Here is a 20580-nt window from a genome sequence, read left to right as displayed (position 1 = left end):
GGGGGGGGGGTGAGAAGTTGATAATTTAGACAGATCAAAACTATTAGGCTACACAATAATATAACCAGAATCCATAGGTTACACACAATCCAATCACTATATATTATATTATTCCAACAATACAAATTAACTGCAAAGTCCTGTCTTAATCTTTTCTTCAAAGACTATTTTAATCAGGATCCTCCAAAAGAGCTTTTCAATTCCTGGAGAGTTCAACTAGTGATTTCAATTTTTCAAAAATGTTTGACCCATAAGTTTATATTATGTAAAGAAAACATTCGGTGTGGAGATTGTAGGAACCTTGTGAAAACATTATATAAAAGAATTACTTGTTACAACTATTGTTTACTAGTGGATCTTAATAAAATTATGTGTATTTTGAAAGTTTGTAATCACAAACATTTATTTATAAAAGGAACATAGACATATGCGATTTATCAATGCAGTGCCGTAGGATATCTCAATACTTGTTTATGAATTATGATTTGCTATTTTGGTAAGATTGCGTAAGAATTAGAGAAATTTAGTTTTCACTTTTCACAACTAGTAGGGTATTCACATTTATGAGAAAAATACAACTTAAAAAATTCAAATTGCATGACGAAATAAAACTTCAAATCAATCTGATTACAAATCATGATTTCATAATGCATGTCCAAACAGGCCCTAAGAATATTTCTCTTAGTAGATGCCTCGAGTAAAAAATTATAAAAAAAGAACCTACAGTTGAACTAACACGAAAAGAAGCATAAGATACACCACCTTGAAAAGTGAGGAAGCGAGATGTAGTAATTTGTTTGTGGCAGGTTCTGGTTTTTGTTTTGGAATAGAATACAAGTTGTTACCTTCTAAAAAAAAACACCGAAGAATAACATACTGAACAGTGAAAAAGGGACAGAAATAGAAATTGAATTGTTTGAGATGGAGGGGTCTAAACAGGAAAAAGATGGATTCACTCAAGAAGTTCCTTCTCCTTCACTTTTTCCCAGAAAAAAGAAGTGGAATTCAAACAAAATCGGGGAAATGGAAGAGACCTGCGTAAATGGAGAAGGACAATAAAAGGATTGATCCCTCACCTTACAGACAGATGTGAATTAAATTTGAAGTGTTTAATCTTATTTGCAAATTCAGAATATGAAAGGTTTTTTGTACTAAAGAATCCATGAAATCAAAACTGCACTTCAAAATGGTATAATACGAATAAAATTGTCAAAAATTTATAAGATACATGCATGTACATTCAAAGAGGACAATGTCTAATAATTGTAGGAGTTGGGACTAAAGGATATTTTTTAAAAGCAACTCTTCATTATAACCAGTTGGACAGCTTGGAAGTGGTACATGTAAGGAAATCCTTAGCTATTTCCTTGCCCTCTAATGTCAATGTTTTATTTACAATGCTTGGCAAGACTGGCCTCCCTTCACGGGAAAAACTCAAAAATGGAGCATCCCGATAATAGCATCAAAGTTAGAAAACTTAGATCACATACCGAAATAGAAAAAAAACAAAATAGTTTGGTTCAGTATGCACCAGTGAAGAACTAAAATCAAAGAACCGAACCGAAGTTTTGAACAAATGAATGCCTATCCCTAGTTGAAACTGCTATAATTTCAGTAATTTCAATCACGGAACGGACTAGGCAACTAGATTCGAACGAACACTTAAACTAAAAAATATACTGAAATGCAAGATTGATAAGGCACTTACGCAATATCCCCAGCAGTTGATGGGGAACCATACTCGTCAAAAAGACGCATGAGATCCCCAAATTGCCCATGTAAGTCGCCAAATATCTTAATAGGAGCCCTTAGCTGTAAAACGGTAGGTTCACTAGCAAATATTCTTTCGGCACTATCACAAAGATCGGCGATCTCATTGCAGTCCAAAAAAAACTCTCGTCGCGCAGGCGGCTTCCAACCCCGAGGCTTCAAAAGATGGGTGATCAACTGAGACAGAAAGAAAGAGCAAAAGATTATAACAAACACAAAAAGCTATGTGTTCTAATAGGAACAAGACCGCCTAAGCTTATAGCAATTATTCTGCGAACCGGATATATGTTTATCTGTTGAGTACTGTGAATAGCAATGGGCCAACTGCCCGGAGTATTTTCTCCCATTCGGGAATCTTCTTCTCTTTCTCCTGTACCTCTCCCAACCCACCACTCTCTCTCTTTCCCCCCATCCAAGGCCACAATATATACATCAGGAAAATTTTAAAACTCAATTTCTTTTCTTCACTTGTCTTCCATTTGTTCTTCATGTGGACATTCATTGTCTTAGGGACCTATAGGTTTCCTAAACGGAGGAATTTTAGGTGGGACCGCAGAAGCACACAATAACTTATTGTACCTTTTTCGGAACACTGTTGATGGACATTTGTCGATCCAAAAGTTTTCGTGCTGCCGTGACATTTTCTGGGGTTCCATAACTGACTCGCCGGCCTTCATTTTCAAATTGATCGATAGAAAGCTGTCGTACCATACCACCAAGAGCACCACCAGTCTCTGCAGCTACAACTATCTATAAATGTTTAATGGCACATCATCAGTCTATTATTTTACAAACTTAACCAGATAGCACGATATAGCATAAAGGATCTGAATACTAACGGCACGATGATGAAGACGGACTCCAGTTGGTGCAGAATTATTCGATCCAGAAGAATCTAAATTGATCGAAGAAGATGCTGCTTTTCCACTTGGTGTAGCCTCTGCTCCACCATCCCTATCAGGAAGTTCGACTTCTCCATTACCTTGCTGTCGAGCTTTGGCAGCTGCTAGTGCAGCAGTAATAGCCTCAGCTTCTGCTGCAGAGGCCTCCACTAAATATTCGACACCTTTGCTGAGTCTCCTACAAAACAAACACAAGATGGTGAAACTGAGAACCAAGGCAACAACAGAATTTAAAAAAGGATGACAGCAAGCACAATAGGCACTGCCATTATTATGCAATTGTAGACTCACCGAGATCCTTGAAGCATGACATTCTCAGTACTTATATCAGTATACATATCGCCATTTACAGGGGGAGCAACAGCATTTCCCAGTACAACAGAACCATCATTAACTGCCTCAGAAACTGTTTGCTTTGTTCTTTCATCACCAAAACCATACCTCCCAGCAAGCCTGCCATCTTGTAGATTGGCGGCAGCAGCGGCGGCATGTGAAGCTGCACTTGTTGTTTCTGCAGCAGCCAAGTCTTCGGCAACAAGCAAATCATCCAACAGTACACCTGCGAAATTGGTGACAAGTAAATAATTGTGTTGCATAGAAGGGTTCCAAACATCAGCAACTTTTAATAGCTTAGTACACTCGCAGCAGAAACCAGCAAGTGATCCAAATAACTGCTCCAGAGGTTCTCATGTGAGGAGAGATTAGAGAAGCACTCATTGCAGCAGTTCGGATAGTCAACAAACACTTCATTTGTGAACATAACTGCAACACCTACATATAAATTTAATATGAGATCGGCTAATTAATATATTGCCTTCATACCCACAAATACCTCCTCTTGAATATCAATGCCTTAAGTTTCAAAGTCAGGTATTTGACAGAAAGGCACAACTAATTGTTTTCATGTATCTCATCATGACAAGACAGATATTTCACTATTTTCCACCAGAGAGACATTATCCACTTGCACACCGAGTAATCATTTCTCAGAGAATTATGAGGTGCTTGTGAATTCAAAAGGTTAAGTTTCACTTTTTGTTCTTTCTTGAGCCACCTAGCTCCTAGCACGGCTTAGGTTATGATTTGATCCAATAGAGTCAGACCACCTTTTGATCTAAAAGAAATGGCGCCCGATGAAAGGATCCAGATGCCACACTATGCCCCCGGGGAGGGAAAATATTCATTAATAAATCAAAATAATCTTTAGAATTCCCACATTAGTGTTAAGTTTCAAGTTTATATCAAACCACCAAGTGTTGCAGATATGTAGATGTTTAACATAGTTTAGCACTTTGCAAGTACTTTATTTTGTTTGGGTTTTGACCTAAATTTATAGTCTCTGTCTTAGGATCTGATTTGTACAAATCAGATGTTGGGGTCTATTTTTTAATTTTAGTCGGGCTGTATCGTCGGAGAAGTTAGTTTGTTGGGATTTATAAGCAAAGTAAGGATAGATTCTATTTGAATCTTTATCCTACATTTGGTTGAATTTAATGGTGGGCTATTGCAAGGGGGGCATAGGAGGAGAAATGATTATTAGAAAAGAAAGTGGAAGGTATGCTGCTACCCTCCACATCAACTTTTTCCAATCTTTGCAACAATGAGAAGCAGTTATTGAGCATGCATATCATATAGCCTCACCGCCACGTAGACCACCATAGATAAATATCAAGTCCCCAACAGCAGCAGCTGCATGCCTACAGCGTCTGGTCAATTCAACAGCAGCATCTCCACCAGCTGCATCTGCACTGAATCTGCCAGTCCTAGGACTAGTCACAACAGATTTTGTGTCACACCACACTCCTGCAGCTGTATCAAGAACTGCCAAAAGAAGAGAAGGAAGAAAGAAGAAACATGGCTGTGAGAATGACATCACACCCGACCAAAGGGAAAAGTAAAAGATATAACCAAATGAGGAAGTGTTCTTTTTTTTAAAGCTATATCAGAAAGTGTTAATCTAAACAAGCAATCAATACAAAGAGCATAAAGGAAATACCCGCAACACTGGATGAGTCCTCCACCATGCGTCCACCACCAAGTGCCCCTCCAGATACATGCAGCCGAGCATTAACAAAAACCTGTTACCATAAACAACTGATAACTCCCTTATGATCCCTGCCAGAAAGGAGAAATATAATGAAAATGAAAAAACACACTTACTGCAGCATGTTGATATCTGGGAGAGGGTGACACACCAGGGGCAATGGCCCATTCCCAACGTCCATCTCTATGTTTGGCAAGTCCATAAGCACTTGCCAGAGGCTATGAATAACCAAGGCAACAAAAAAGGTAAGAAAAATTGACCAGTTACGAAAGAGAAGAGCACCATGATGACATTGTGATCTAACTGCAAGGCAGAGCAATATGATAGAACAAATAAATCAGTATAAAAAGTATATGCTTGACTCACCACACTATTGGCATCCCTCCCTCCACAGAGCAGAAGAAGACCATCTGAACGTGCACTTGCGGTTGCATACCTAAAAAAGAAGCAGGGCATATTAGGACTTCCTAAATTTCGTAATTGGTTGGGCCAAATTAGTATCACATTCAAAATAATCTGATGGCATTGATCTCCAACAAGCATGAACAAACATTGTTCTACAGATGCAGCTCCAGGATAAACAACTTTTCATATAAAAGATCAGACACACTCCCTAATCAGATCACATACACATAATTTGCAAGCTAACTAAACAGACAATGCATCATTGACACTAGTAACAACATGTAATACTTACAGATATGTACAAGTAATTCTTGAGATTTGCTACCTTTAAAGTATAGAATTCTGAATAAGCAAATAAATACAAATCAAGAGAAACGATAATTTATTGGGTAACAAAGAAAATAAAGTACACATCTTCAAGTGAGAGAATATGAACTTTACATGCAAGGAGGTGGACCTTCACCCTCTGGTTCCAACTTCCGCCATTCATATGGCTTGGCAGCCGTGTCCAAAGCCCAAACGTCCGCTAGAGGCCTTTTTCCTGAATACAGTAGAATGATTAATATTTTTCTAAACCATGTCATTGCTGAAATAAATAGATCTGACTCAGATATCAGACTAACCATCATTTCCGCCAATTGCCATGAGATATCTTTGCCCTACCAAAGCCATGACGTGTCCATAACGCGGACCTGGACCAGGTCCTTGCACCACAACCCTGATAAGACCAAAATCATTTAACACAAGTTCGTCATGGATTCACGCACAGGCAACATTCATTATGATAACTGTAGACATTACTCGAAAGGTGCTAACCTGTGCCATCTTGGCCGTTGTTGAGTAAGGTCCAGAACGTGAAGATCCTCAGCTGACAAACCAGCTGGACCGATTCCACCCTGAGATGGATGGTAATAGAACATCTTAAGTGGCTGACCGAGATTATCATACGCGAGGCAAACAACAAAGCTATCAGCCAATACAAACCTGAATAACAACCATAGTTCCCACAGCTGTAGCAACATGTGCAGCCCTTGGTGTGGGTGGCTCCCCAATGGGAGTGATCCTGAGGAGTTCATTCACATATTCAAACCTTCTAACAAAGCACCAAAATGTAGCTTGTCACTGATACAATTCAGACTTACCTAGACCATTTATTCGTGAAAACATCATAACAGTGCACATCAGCAGTAGCCCCTGCTAAGCCTGCAATTAGATACAAAACCTCAAATAAATCATTTTACATTTGAAACCCAGATTCAGTTTTACTACCACACCCGAGGGTGTGTCTAGCATGGATGAAGCTAGAATGAAGACGATAGGAAACCACGGTTCAAATCCAAGCAAGTCTGTCATAAAATCTATGTCATTTCTCCCAACAAACTAGGCGCTGAAGGCAAAGCTACCCAATACCTGCAAAGGTAAAAAGATACAGGTACAGGTAAAATACTGGAGGTGCTCACAAGTTACCCCGACACCACCCCGATGCACTAAGTTCCATATATGTGTGGGGTCCAGGAAAGGGCCGAACTACAAGAGTCCATTGTACGCAACCTTACCCTGCATTTCTGCAAGAGGTTGTTTTTACAGCTCGTGCATGGCAGCAACTTCACCAGGAAAGGGCTGAACCACAAGGGCCTATTGTACACAGTCTTATCTCGCATTTATGCAAGAGGTTTTTTTCACAACTCGAACCCGTGAACTCTGATCACATGAAAACAACTTTAACGGTTAAGCCAAGCTCCCCCTCCCCATAATAGACAAAAAGGAAATTACAAAAGAAAAGGTCCAATTCAGCTAATCAATTAAGTTGGGTAACCTACGAATTCCAGCACTTCCAGCAGATGACGGAGTTCCAGAAGCAGCAGAATTTCCCTCAAGAGCAGTAGCACCACCAAAAAGAATAAGCCTTGGACCAATATAATTAGGAGAACCTTCTTCACCAACAGCTGGTACAGCCGTTAACGTATGCCCACACCTCGGCCCTGGACCATCTTCCTTCTTCTCTATCACTTCGTGCACCACCGAATACGTCGGAGCACACCTTGGTCCCGCAACAGCAGGAACACTACTACTACTACTTTGCTGCTGCTGTTGCTGAGTTTGTGAACTTTGCTGCTGCAACGAAGTTGAAGACTCATCATTAAGCTGTTGTTCCGACGTCGAACTATCGTTCTGAACAGTCGGATCGTGATCGGACTCCGATACCATAGTTGAATCCACATCCATATCAATACTCTAATAATCCCAATCCCCCAAATTAAAGTTCAAATCCTCAACAACATGCATTTCCAATCAACATTTCAAAACCCTAATTCAGCACAAAACATCAGATCCTTCAATTCAATACAAATACACCCAAGATTTTACAAACCCTTCAAATATTTTCCAAGAAAATCACAACCCAAATGAGAAAGAGAGAGAAAATTCAAATACTTTCCATCTTTTTCCCCCCTCTCTCTCTCTCTTCTCCTCCCCCACCGAACCAGAAAAAAAAAATACAATACTGTAGCTTGACTAGCTTCCTCCTCCTTCTTCTTCTTCTTCTCTAAAAAGGCGGCCAATAATCTCTCTCACTTTCTCTCTCTAAGCCTAATCATCCGCCATTTTTGCTTCTCTCTCTACCTATATATATATATATATATATGTACGGCCGAGAAAGTGACGGCGCTGAAGACTTAAACTTTTACTAGATTACAGTGTACAAGTTGTCCTACGTAGAGTACAACTACCTGAAGATGTTTACAATAGATTCTTTTGAATTATTTTTTTCCGATAATAATATAATGATTTAATTTCGAGACGTTTAATTAAAAAGGAGAAAATTATATTGACTCGATAGTTCATAAATATTAACTCACATCAAGTCAACTTACATATGACTCAAAAATTTGAAATAATATTTCGAAATTATTTCGTATAAGTATTTGTTTTACGAATCAGTTCATTATTACAACTTTATACTTTTTTTAAAAAAAATGGAATTTTTTCTTAGTCTTAATTCACAAATATCAGTTATATCTTTGTATTAACTCAAATATTTTTTTAAAAATTTTGATACTATTCATGAAGAGTCAGCGATTTATTGAATATTTAAAAGACTCGAGTTAAATGTATATGAATTTAAATTAATGTGAAGATTTTGATAGACACTTATAGTTTACATGGTTGTTAATTTGCCTTTTTTGAATAAAAATTTAATTATTAATCTCATCATGGAGTCACTATTGTTTAAGCTAAGTTAATTAAAATGTCAACTTGCCCATTAAAACTTTTAGTTGACCCTTGGATATTATTTTTAAGATTTCAAAATTATTAGTATAAATAATAGTGATTGCTTCTAAAAGTACTTATTTTTATCTTGGATTTGATATATTGAAAAATATTTTCTTCAAAATATGATTATTTATTTTTTTGTGTTATGTTGATGAGTAGAAATATTTATTATGAAAAAAATTTAAAATATTAAAGATTATAACAGTATTAGCAAACTTATGTGAAGTTTTATTATATTCTTGAGTGTAAAAATTAGTTTATCAAGTTAATTAACATTTAGTAAAATGAAAAATAATTTTTGATGTGATAATCAAACATCAATAATTGAGTTAGTTGTCCTTAGAGTCCACCAATTAATTTACTCACTTATTCTATACATAAAATAAAAATAAAAAATGACTCTTATATAGTTGTCTTAATTAATTATTTATGTAAAGATTTAGAAACATTTTATATAATTAGTATATACTAATACAAAAGCAAAACCCTCTAGTGAAGATTCCAAGCCAAGAGTCAACCATAAATCCAACAACAACAAAAAAAAAAGTAATAAAATCAATTATTAGTCGTCGTTTCAAAATAATAATCACTTTATTAGAAATTATGTTCATTTAAAAAGTTGATAAATGTAATATACAATTTACTGAACTATCTTTATTAATTTAATAAATATCTCTTGAAAATTGAATAATATTATTAAAAAGATAAAATAAAAGAATATCGTTGGAAAAAAACATTTACTAATTATTGCCTTTAAATTTATAATATCATACTTATTTTGAAATAATTTTATTTATTTCTTGCTAAAACAACACTTATTTTGAAACTTGATCTTTTTCCTTTTTAATGTCGGGAATTCACGATCCAAACTTAGCTGCTTAATTTCTTTTTTCTTTATTTCTATGCAAATATTTTACATTTATGCAAAGGCTCGAAAAGAACGACACTCTATCAAAGTATGATATAAACATAGTCTACTCTGATTGATTTTATGACTCGAACTTGCAATTTATAGGTCAATATACAACATTGACATTATATAAGTACATCTAAATTGCAAAAAGTGCAAGAGTACAATGAATAATAGTTGTCAACCATAACCATTTGTTTTATTATATAATCAAAAACAAATATAATAAAACAAAATGTACCATATTTCATGGTTTTCTCAAAAGAATGAAGAAAAAAATATCAAAAACAATTAATTCATATTTATGCTGAAAAATCTCACCTGAAAATATAACACTTCCCATTAAAGGCAATTTCATACCCAAATTTTCTACTACATCTTCTTGTTCAAAGAAGAATCATTGGCAACAGAAGATCAGAACAACATTAATCCAGATGGTTTTAAACAAACTAAGATTCACTCTTCAACTCCCTTAGTGAGAGTGCTACTTGAAAAATAAGCATATATACCGCACCATCGTTGTAAAGATGTGCGTGTAATATATAACGCTTGCAGTAATATATAGGCGAAATAACGACAGTTGACAAGGTAAGCAGAGTTGGGAGCCAAGAAGCCAGTGTAACTTCCCATTGATACCTACCGAATGTTCACAGGTCCAGTGTTTGCTGCTTTCCTGAAGACTCTTACTACTGGCATCCCATCACCTTCACCGTTCTGGACTCTCCATGACCGGTCTTTCTTTCTCTGTGTCTTTTTATGTTGTTTATGGGGAGCAGTTATGGGCTTCTTTTTACGAGCTGCCTGGTTAGAAGCAAGTCCATTGGCCATATCAAACGTACTTAAGTCACTCAGAACATGATCTAGATGTGCATTAATGTCTTCATCATCCTCATCGTCATCGTCATCATTGTCATCGTCGTCATCAGAACCAGACATTATAGGTCCATCAGCATCCTCTGTAACAATTTCATCCTCCTCTTCACTAGCTTCATCGTCTGATTCTCCTGGAGGCATTTCAAAGTGTGGCAGCTTTCCATCAACATAATCTTTCAACATCTGACGTGTTGCTCTTGTTTCATCGGGCAATCCGCTTGAAGCAACATAACCACGAGAGGCACAGTATGCTCTTAAAAGTTCTGCAGCAGTAGGTGGGCGAGACTGTGGCTCATATGGCTTTGGTTTTGGCAGAGATATGTTGTAGACATCCTCGATAGTTTTTCTAGGGACTCGATTTGCCACCACCTGTACAGCCTCTCGATGCTCAGTTATCCGGTCAATTGGCAAAACACCACATGCAATCATCTCATATCTCGAACTTGTAAATGATGGAAACACTAAACCCGGGCAATCACATAGAGTAAGCTTAGGAGAAATCACTAGTGTTTGGAAATGCTTTGTCTTCCCGGGAGTAGATGTCACACCAGCTCGTTTTTCCCCCACCAAAGCATTAATGGTTGAACTTTTCCCAACATTAGGATACCCCACAAACCCCACCATCACACTTCTAGATTGAACATCTTCTGCCAATTTCTCATCAGCATCAGAAGCTAACCTATTCTTAGTCAAAACTATTTCCTCTGCTGCAGACTGTAAGCGGGCCAATAGCTCCTCCCTGCCTAATATTTTCGTATCAGCATCACCTGCCTCTTGAGAGCTCATTGGTACTTCTGAAGCACTGAGAGCAGCAGAGGCAGCTTTAGCTGACCAGAAAAGAAAAAGAATCCCCTGCTGGTGGAAGTATTCAGCCCATTTCTTTCTGCAGATAAAGCAATAACCATAAAATTGCACATCCAAAAATAAGAAATCTGATAGGAAGCAGAAACTATATTATCAGGCATACTGACCTGATAGAAATGGGTAAAAGATCAGCTTTGTTAACAAGAAGCATTGTTTTTTTGTGTTGGTCGACTTCTAGTGCATAAGCCTGCAATTTGGTGCCATCAATGCATAATCTTTATCACAACTTGTATGATATAGATACAGGTAAAACAAGAGAGGCATCACTAATATCTGGTATATCAGTATATGTACGAAACCGTTACATACTTTCTAAAAAAAATCATTGAGAAAGTTTTTTTTTAAAAAAAAAGAAAATCAGAATTCAACAATAGTGCACTAGAAGAATGCACAGCCACATGTAACATTATGACAAGGATATCAACACATATAAATAGAAAATATATCATAATTGTGCTAATACTGAAATGTACTTCAACCTATGCGAAGCATTGAAATACTTACCTCAAGATCAGGACACCGATAAAAAAGTGGGTCACGTGCATCAACAACCATTACAAGCTGAGTACAAAGAAACACTAAAATAATCAGCAATACTATTTTTGATGAAGTAATAATTTTCGTTATTGAAGGGGAAAAAATTCAGGAGTACTCCAAAGAAAGATAAAGAAAACACGTCCAAAGAAAGATTAAGAAAACACGTCCATAGAAAGAGTGAAATCATCCAATTCAGAGAGAATAATTGAAAAGCGGAAACCATCCGATCCATATCAATTAAGTAGCAAATAGAAATCCAGTACCTTTTTTTTATCAATTGCACTAGATCACTGATAAAATTATGCTACGTAATAAATGGGGGAACTATTCCTACTTCTGAATTTCTGTAAATCAGTACATGGGTTGTACTGAAAACCATATTTACATAATGAACTCTAAAGGCACTGTCCATCCCTAAGATGAGTCTAAAACATCAATGATAGAGACTGTCATTAGAGTAAATCTGATAACACCAAAAACACAAAGTTAGAATACAATTCAGTTTTACTTGCAGCATATTACTCTCCCTGTTCTCAAAAATTTAAGATTCTCTCTTTCAGTTATACTTGCAGCATATTACTCTCCCTGTTCTCAAAAATTTAAGATTTCTCTCTTTCCAGATAATAAATGGGGGGAATATCATTTGTAGCAAAGATATAAAAAAAAGTAAATCCTATCGACAAACTATTGTCCAAAGAGCTTGAAAGGACAGGCCTTAATGAAGGGGTCTGCAGTCATGTTTTTAAGCTCTTTGCTTACATATTCTTCTTTTGCAAAGTCAAAATTGTTCAACAAAGCAAAAATCATACTTGATGCTGGAACTTTCAATAGTTATTATTGCTGATATTATCCAATATTTGGAACTTGGAAAACAGTGGACATTTTTGAAGTTCAGACAATCATTATTGACTAATTAATTTAAAAGATTCAATCGATCTATAAAACTGTGGTACCTTTTGATGAAATTTCACCTTTTCATTTAAAAAGACCAATGAACTAAAACTGTGGGAATCCAGAAATTAGTAAGAGGCAAATATATATATAAGGAAACTGTGATATAAGAAGCATGGAAGAAACGTGTAGGCCAAGAATAATTGACTATCCAGATTAAAGCACTTATGGAATTCAACACTGAGTTTAAAGGTTCTTACAGTTTTCATGGCTCAAACATTTACAGCCCAATTACTAGGCCAAATTTTAACAATGTTGACACAGGCAATTTGTCATGGGGAAAATATCTTTAACACGGCTAGAAATGCTATTACATACCAGAATGCCAACCAATCTTCATACTCTCTTACCAAGCACTTTCAGGCTTCTTTACAAAAAATTTAACTCTAGTTTGATATGTTCAATAGAAAGCAACCTTAAATTTGGAGAAACAGTTACTCTCAGTGTTCCCGTCTACATAATTAGATCAAATAAACTACACAAGAACTAAGCATAAGAAATAACCAGTAGAAGCTCCTAACTGTTTAACTGCCAACTGAACATTTTATCCATTAAGATCATAGGAGGTAGAAAGACCAAAATCTCACCAGATCACTACGCTCAACAACTCTCCAAAGCTGTCTCCAGATATCCAGGTTTTTTTCAAAAGGGGTGAGAACCAGTTTCTCGTTCTCTTCAAGCCTATATAAGTTTAGAATGGTTAGAGAAAAATATGTACATAAACAAAATTCACATGTAATGCCGTAGACCAACATAAGTTGAGACCCTTTTTCTTTTTTTTGAGATTGGTAAAAGTAGTATTCATCAGCATCAGGGCTATGCTGGGCACCTCCAAAAAATTACAAAAGAGTCGTGGATAGTTACAAGGATCATATAAAATCCACTAATTGGATTTCTTCTTCTAAGATGGGAGCCTATTTGAAAGGCTTTCAATGTATTACTGAAGCATTTTCTGGTCATAACTCCATCACACAAGAACTCACTATGAAGCGATGGAATTTGTAAGGTTTTTTAAGTGCACATGAAAAATAATGGTTAACTAATAAAACTGTGAGGGGAGATACAAATGCTTGGAATATAAACCAGCAACTTACTGGCTTACTCTGTGCTTTACCTACATAATCCATAGTAACTAACATTTACCTTCAACACTACAAAGAAAAAAAATCATAGTAACCAACATTGGAGCAGTTTCAAGAGGAAAATGAATGCAACATATCTTAAACATCCATCTTGAATTTACAATATTCATAGTCCCTGCCCCCTCCCCCAAAAAGAGAGGAAAGCAATAATATTTACAAACATGCATTCAATATGTAGCACAGTAGTAAAATGTCTTTTAATAGCACTGACCTTGCAAGATTGCGTCGCCAAGCTAGAAAAGCTTGTCTTTCATTAATATCAAGCTCTTCCACGGACATTTTAGCATTCCATGGGGGCCTGGAAAGAGAGGTACTTCAGAACCTTGGACCAGAACACCAGATAGTGCACTAGATTAAGAAAGGGGAACAATTACCTGCGTGGAACGCGAAGACTACTAGCATGCAAAGCCTCCTCTTTCTTCTGCTGCTTCAATCTTTCTTCAGGTCGCATATCACCAGAACTAGAGCCAGAGTCCCTTTTATGACAAAGTCAGGCAACAACGACCATTAGTTTAAAAGGTATGGAATCTTTCAATTCTGTCAGAGAGGACACTAACACGCAGAGCCACGATAGCAAAAAGTCAAGGGAAAAATCAGCTAAAAAGCCAGGTCAAAGATGAGAAGTGAAATAGTATAAAGTTAGATTCTCAGAGATGAAGCCACTTGTTATAGGATCTCGGTCAACACTACACAACACTAACATATACTAAAAAAAATTAGAGAAGTAAATTTGGCACAATAATGCAATTGTGAATTTCACATGGTAAATCAAGATAACTCAATCTGAAGAGAGAAGTTCATCCAAATGACCTAGCTTTTACAGGGCTGACCATGAAACATAACCAGCAATTTTATGATTTACCTATTTAATTCAAACCTCTATTACAGAGACCATAATAGTTCTGCTCAGTAGTGTCGACTGATTACACGAGTTCAAGCAAAACAAATACAACATAGCAAAGGTTGGAATTTTGTATAAATTAAATTACTAATGAGTATTTTAAATGAAAGGCTGTGTCTTTTAAATAAAAGATTGTGCCCTTTCATTCTTAGGTTACCACCGGTTCTATTTAAATTCAACTTCTGCAGGTTCCAACATATGTCAACAAAGTATCTTCCTTCACAACATTCTCCAGAGAATTTTTTTCTTCTACAAAAGACCAAGTTCAAATACTTGCTTTCTAATGGTATTTCTTCACTATTTGCTTAGAACAGAAATTCATGGGCTTGTCATACCCATCAAACTATTTTGCGTGCAATCCGATAGCAATCTCAAAGAGGAGAAGGAGCAAATATCATTTTTAGGAAAGTCTATGTCCGCTGTTCATTTTATCAAAACTTCATCTTTGTGTTCTTTTTTGATGAAGAACTTCATCTTTGTGTTCTTCTATGTATATATTTTCCAACAGCAAAGGCTGCAATAAAACAAGATGTGGAAACCCTGTATCACAATAATTTCTGATGGAGATATGAAATACTTCCCATTCACTGAATATGTAAGACTTGAAAGAATTTCCTTCTCTGTTCATATCAACAGTGTTAGTGTGTTACCGTTCCACTTCCTTTCAAATTCACTACTTCATCCACACCAATCAAGTCATTCCCAACGTTAACAATATTTGGATCTCTCAATTAGAGTTAGAGCACAGTTACATATGTTAATGGATACTTCCTTCTGGATCAAATCTACTTTTAGGATTCTGGTGCTATATACTTACGTGATGCCCATCAGACAAAGCCCTCGAGATTTCTTAACTACTAGTTTATTACAGTTCATTAGATATAGAAGCGTTCAGAAAAGACACTTCTGAACTAGAGCAATCCATAAGTTCTATGCCTTCAAAACTAGGAACATACATCTCTGATGCATTGAGCCAATGACTATGCAAGAGCGACAGGAGATCCCACTCTAGTAAGTCTTTGAAAATTTACAAGATTAAGAGACCTACTGTCAGCAGTAATAGGGGAAGGTATGAGACAGTAGGTTTATGAATATCTATCTTCATCATCCTTAAATTTATTTATTTTTTTTATGAAGTAAGGTGTTATATTAGCAGGGCATCAAGCAGAGTAGTTACATAAGAGGGTCATGGTTAACTCCGGAAATGTATCTTCTTCTTTTTTTTTTTTTTTTGAACTGGTAAGTAGTAATTCTATAAAAATCAGAAATTTGGCACCTAGCTTGTGCCAGGGATTACGGAGATAGAAACCTTTCAGTACAAAACAAAACAAAACAAAAAAAATTCCACCTAACTAAGACCCTACTCCTGTAGTGAGTCCATAAAGTCAAAACATGCTATTCTAATCTTTCATGTATTGTAGATTACATCCAAAACCCCAATCCACAAGCAAGTATACTTCACTTTCTGTACAGCCCTTCAAAGCATCTTGCAATGCTTCCTTTCCATTTTACCTAAACATACAAGCTTTATGAAATTAAGTCTTCAGAATAAATTTGGGAAACAACGAACATTATTTCCCATTTCTTTCTTGAAAGATGATGTGTGTGTTTTGTTTCCTTTATTTTAAGTGGACTCCTCATACAGCAATTCTACCCACAAAACTCAATTAAGCCTTTCATGTAAGCATTCCATCAAAGCAACTGAGGCTGTGCCATGGAAAAAGGGGCTCCTTCCTTTAGTGTGGATTTTTGCGATAGCAAATCCTTCCTTTACCATTCCATAACTTTTTAACATGGGAAAACAAGTTGTCAGCAGTGCTACACTTGGCCTCATTGAAAATGATGCATATGATTGTAACGACAATTCAAACCCCTTTCACTCTATAGTTAAGCTAAAATGAACAGCTCACAGCTGAAAAAACAGAACAGTAAGGTAATTGTTAAGAATGGGGGAAAAAAGGGCACTTATTCTGCATTTTTTTCATTTTGTTCTTCTACTCTAAGATTCTTCTATGTTGCACCTGAGAAAATTACCAAGAATTGATCTTGGCTTCTAAAGGATGATATAAACACGACACTACGAAATGTTGACAAAAAAGAAGTCCCAACCTCATCCAGTACCCAAATTTCTCTGTTTTTTTCTAGAAACTCGATCAAAAAATCGAACCAAGCAACCAGCAAGCATCAACTCTCTAACAATAAACCAACCCCCAAACCCAAAAAAAAAAAAAAGGAAGGGAGAACACACACATTCAGAAAGACGTGATTTATTAACAAAATAAATTAGAAGAGAAGAATATCAACAGAAAATTACCGATCTTTTTATTTAGTTTGAAAAGTAACTGCAAAATTCCATATTTATCTGAAATATTATAGCTATTTCTACTCGCTTAGATATGATATTTCCTCCAAAATTTCAACTCCTGATTTTGAGGCCAGTGTATGTCAATTCATAGTTACTGGGCGAACAAACTAGGTATACAATAGACACAATGTGTTACCCATTTACTTATATAATGCATCACTTATAAAAACTATATACTGAGTTTCACATACAGATGAACAGCTTATTGTGGAATTTCAGATGTAAAATTTTGAAACTCCATCATGCTGTGTTCAAATTTCACATGCAAGAAGTTTTTAAACTCCAACATAATATGTTGGAAACTGTCTATGTACATTTCCTTTTTATAGTAAAATAATTTCAATTAAGAATGGATGCATGTAAATTTCATATCACCTTGTGTTACATGTGCCAATTTCCAAACAGCCTTATATGATACGGAGTAGTGATGGTTCTTTCTTGACAATGTCAAAGACACTATTCTAAGCTAAATATAAACTAAAAGGACAAAATACAAAACCAAAAAAAGGCAATGAATTAAAATAAATTGGAAGGACAACTAACAGGAGAAGCAGTTATAAATATTAATTATTCGTATGGTAATTCTCTCTAAAACATGCATCGTTCATTTACTTTTCTTTGTTCACTAAATTTAATTTTTTTCAGCACTACAAGGTGCAATATCACTTTTTTTTTAATTAATGAAAAAAGTCAAAAAGACGGTAAAACCTAAGAAATTAATTCATTGAAAGCCAGAACATGGACGATAATGGTTGTCTTCAAGTTCTGATTGACCTATGAGATTACACAAAACCAAAGCATATATATACAAAACATGTAAGGTAAGTTGGACATGACAATTAGTTCTTGTTTCGAACATGAAAAAACTATAATCTTTAAACAACAAGCAAGGGAAATAAGTGCCATTAAGAGTATTCATGCATCGGTGAAGGGAAACAATTCCCAGTATCCACTCTCTTGATTATAACCATACAACAACTGTTCTTGTGAGATCATCCACCAACATTCCGACCGACACCGTCGATAGTCCCTATCGGCATCATAGGCATTAAAATGGTGCCAAATGGAATCATCGCTATCCCATTGAACGTCACAATAAAATAAAGTAGTACCCCAAAAATTAACTCTAAAACTCCAATTAAATTCATCATCTTCTTCCAATATTGATTGCCCTAGGTCATTGTCATGAGAATGACAATGGAGAGTCATGGGAATTCCATCTGGTAGCCTATTAATAACATGTACTTGGACTCTTCTGTTCCCTGGCAAATGTATACTAATCCCTCTTGCTAAAGAACATGATCCAAAAGTAAATACGTAAAGAAAAAACAGGAGAAAAACAATGTAAAAATTGCACTTGAAAGTTTTCATCTTGATTTCAAAGTTAGTTCTATTGTTTTTGAACTTGTATGTTATATAGATAGATACAAAAAGAAAAAACCAAAATTGAGGTTTCAGGGGTGGTGATTTTTAGATTGTCCTAATAAAGACTGTGATCAACTAAAATCTTAAATCATTCATCTCAAGACTGTGATTAATTAGCTTCCCATCTTTTATATTGATTTTATTTAGTCTATTAAATAAAAATAATTTTCTATATTTCAGCATGCAACAAAGAGTAGCCATAACCATTCTTTCTTAGTTTCAAATCCCAACTGAGACAAAACAGGTGCTTTCTTCCTATCTATTCTAACCTAGCCTTGCTGAACAAGAATTAGTTGAGCTGCGCACAAACTTGTACGGACACCACCATTGAGTCATTGACTAATATATGTAACACATATACAACAACAATGTATAATCTATGTATACGAGCTCGAAAAAGTAAACAGTAAATTCATAAAAATACCAAAAAAATTAACATTAATTATAGGGGACTTACAGATTGACGAGAAGATTAACAGGAGGATTAAGGTCAGAATAGAGACGGTGAGCTTCATCTGTCTGTTCTATTACAGCTTCTAAATCAGTAACTTCAGTTACAGATTCCAGAACCTTCTTATTATGACTCCTATAAACTCGACCCTTCTCTTTCGATTGCTGAATCATCTGATTATGGTGCTTCACCAGTGCCCTACCTAATGAACTTTTCTCTCCTTTACCCATTACTCCTTTTCTCTTCAAATTCAATTAGCTTAACAAAAAAAAAGTGAAAACCCACTTACAGAAACTATATGAGTATTCAAAGATTGTGACTTTTAGGTCACCGGAGTCGGTGGTAGATGACGGCGGTGAAGGTAGGCGGCGGCGGCGGAGGAGGAGGAGGAGGAGCAGGGTTGTTTATTTTTAATTTTATTTTTTTTTGAAAAAATGTAATTTTTTGACCTCTAAATAATAAGGGGAAATTTAGAGATAGACCCTTGAAAATAGTATAAATTGTAAATTAAGGCCCTTAAGTTATTATATTTATCATTTAAGTACTTTTATTTTGATGAATGTATAAAGTGAAATTTGGTTCAAATTCTATTTATATTTAAAAATTTATTTGATTAATTATAAATTATTAATATAAAATTAGTGATTCAAAAGGATTTTATATATACAGAGTAAAATTTTACGGTGTTAACGTGAAATTTGAATTTGAAAGACATAAATTTAAATAATTGATAAATGTATATAAATTGAAAGAATCTCTTCTCATATTTTTTGTTTTTTTTCCATCATAATGAGTATAGTAATTTACGATAAAATAAAAAAGTCATTTCTGAGGTTGGAGACTCCATATATAAATTCGAAACTCCATCATGTTGTATTAGAATTTCACATGCAATAAGTTTTTGAAATCCAACACAATATGTTGAAATTTTATATATTTTTGTTAGGATTATACGCTTAATCAAACTTTATAATTATATTAAGATAATTTTGCAGCAATGATGAAATTGTAATTAAGAGTAACTCTATATAAATATCATATTGCCTTGTACATGTTACATGTGCTGATCACCGAACAACCTTATATTGTACGAAGTAACGATAATTGGATTTGGTTAATCTTAAATGCGAAAAATTGATAATTTTTTAAACACACACGAAGATAATAGGCATCATTAAGAGATTTTATGCACTGGTGAAGGGAAACAACTCCCAGTATTCACTCTCTTGATTATAACCATATAACGTTTCTTCTTCAGAGATCATCCACCAGCATTCCGTTTGGCATCGTCGGGCATCCCGAGCGGCATCATAGGTAATAAAACGATATGTCATGGAACTATTATCCCATTGAGCGTCGCAATAAAACATAGTGGTGCCCCAAAAATTAACACTAAAAGTCCAACTAGCTTCGTCACCTCCCGTCAATCTTAATTGTCCTAAATCATTGTCATGAGATTGACAATGGAGAGTCATTGGCATTCCATCGGGAAGCCTGTTGATAATATGAACTTGAACTCTTGCTAAACAACACGATCCAAAAATAAGAGGAAGAATAAGAAGAAAAATGTAAAAATTGCACTTAAAAGTTTTCATTTTTTCGATGATTTTAAAAGTTTACTTTATTACTTTTGGAGTTTTACGTTATATATAGATTAAAAAAGTTTCTAGATTGTCCAAATAAAGAATGTGATCAACTAATGATTTATTAGATCATTCATATAAAGTATGTGATTAATTTATCTACCCATCTTTAATCTTGATTTTA

General features: G+C 35.3%; 2 protein-coding genes across 4 annotated transcripts in view; both read right to left on the bottom strand.

The window, feature by feature from the left end:
• Positions 1–7727, bottom strand: part of LOC107004679 (serine/threonine-protein phosphatase BSL3-like) — a 10546-nt gene extending 2819 nt beyond the window's left edge. For 2 of the 3 annotated variants that reach the window (XM_015202980.2, XM_015202979.2), the window contains exons 1-14: positions 6942–7726; positions 6264–6324; positions 6106–6184; positions 5938–6017; positions 5745–5839; positions 5563–5662; positions 5083–5152; positions 4833–4934; positions 4669–4750; positions 4314–4493; positions 2964–3231; positions 2610–2850; positions 2350–2520; positions 1709–1947 (exon numbers count right to left, since the gene is read on the bottom strand). In XM_015202980.2, the coding sequence (XP_015058466.1) occupies positions 1709–1947; positions 2350–2520; positions 2610–2850; positions 2964–3231; positions 4314–4493; positions 4669–4750; positions 4833–4934; positions 5083–5152; positions 5563–5662; positions 5745–5839; positions 5938–6017; positions 6106–6184; positions 6264–6324; positions 6942–7347 (2174 nt within the window). In that variant the 5' untranslated portion in view covers positions 7348–7726. Of the gene's footprint in view, positions 1–1708; positions 1948–2349; positions 2521–2609; positions 2851–2963; positions 3232–4313; positions 4494–4668; positions 4751–4832; positions 4935–5082; positions 5153–5562; positions 5663–5744; positions 5840–5937; positions 6018–6105; positions 6185–6263; positions 6325–6941 lie in introns of all 3 variants that reach the window. The other variant, XR_003575160.1, reaches the window with a different exon arrangement.
• A 1856-nt stretch (positions 7728–9583) lies between these two features.
• On the bottom strand, positions 9584–19234 carry LOC107004722 (GTPase LSG1-2). Its single transcript, XM_015203044.2, has 7 exons — positions 18820–19234; positions 14046–14147; positions 13883–13969; positions 13117–13210; positions 11546–11602; positions 11149–11228; positions 9584–11060 (listed from the first exon to the last, which is right to left on the bottom strand). The coding sequence occupies exons 1-7, from the start codon at positions 19041–19043 to the stop codon at positions 9941–9943; spliced, it is 1764 nt and encodes a 587-aa protein (XP_015058530.1). The 5' UTR covers positions 19044–19234; the 3' UTR covers positions 9584–9940.
• Between the last annotated feature and the right edge of the window lie 1346 nt (positions 19235–20580).

This window comes from Solanum pennellii, chromosome 11, assembly GCF_001406875.1.
Source record: "Solanum pennellii chromosome 11, SPENNV200".
Classification (NCBI taxonomy): Eukaryota; Viridiplantae; Streptophyta; class Magnoliopsida; order Solanales; family Solanaceae; genus Solanum; species Solanum pennellii.
This window is presented reverse-complemented; position numbering and strand designations above follow the sequence as displayed.

What these genes read in the sequence shown, in the direction of transcription:
- LOC107004722 (XM_015203044.2), bottom strand. Translation starts at nt 19,043, where the DNA reads ATGGGTAAAGGAGAGAAAAGTTCATTAGGTAGGGCACTGGTGAAGCAC. An exon ending in GTTAATCTTCTCGTCAATCT is followed by an intron (nt 14,148 to 18,819) that starts GTAAGTCCCCTA and finishes TTGTCATAAAAG; the next exon opens with GGACTCTGGCTCTAGTTCTG. An exon ending in CTTTTACCCATTTCTATCAG is followed by an intron (nt 11,061 to 11,148) that starts GTCAGTATGCCT and finishes CTTTATCTGCAG; the next exon opens with AAAGAAATGGGCTGAATACT.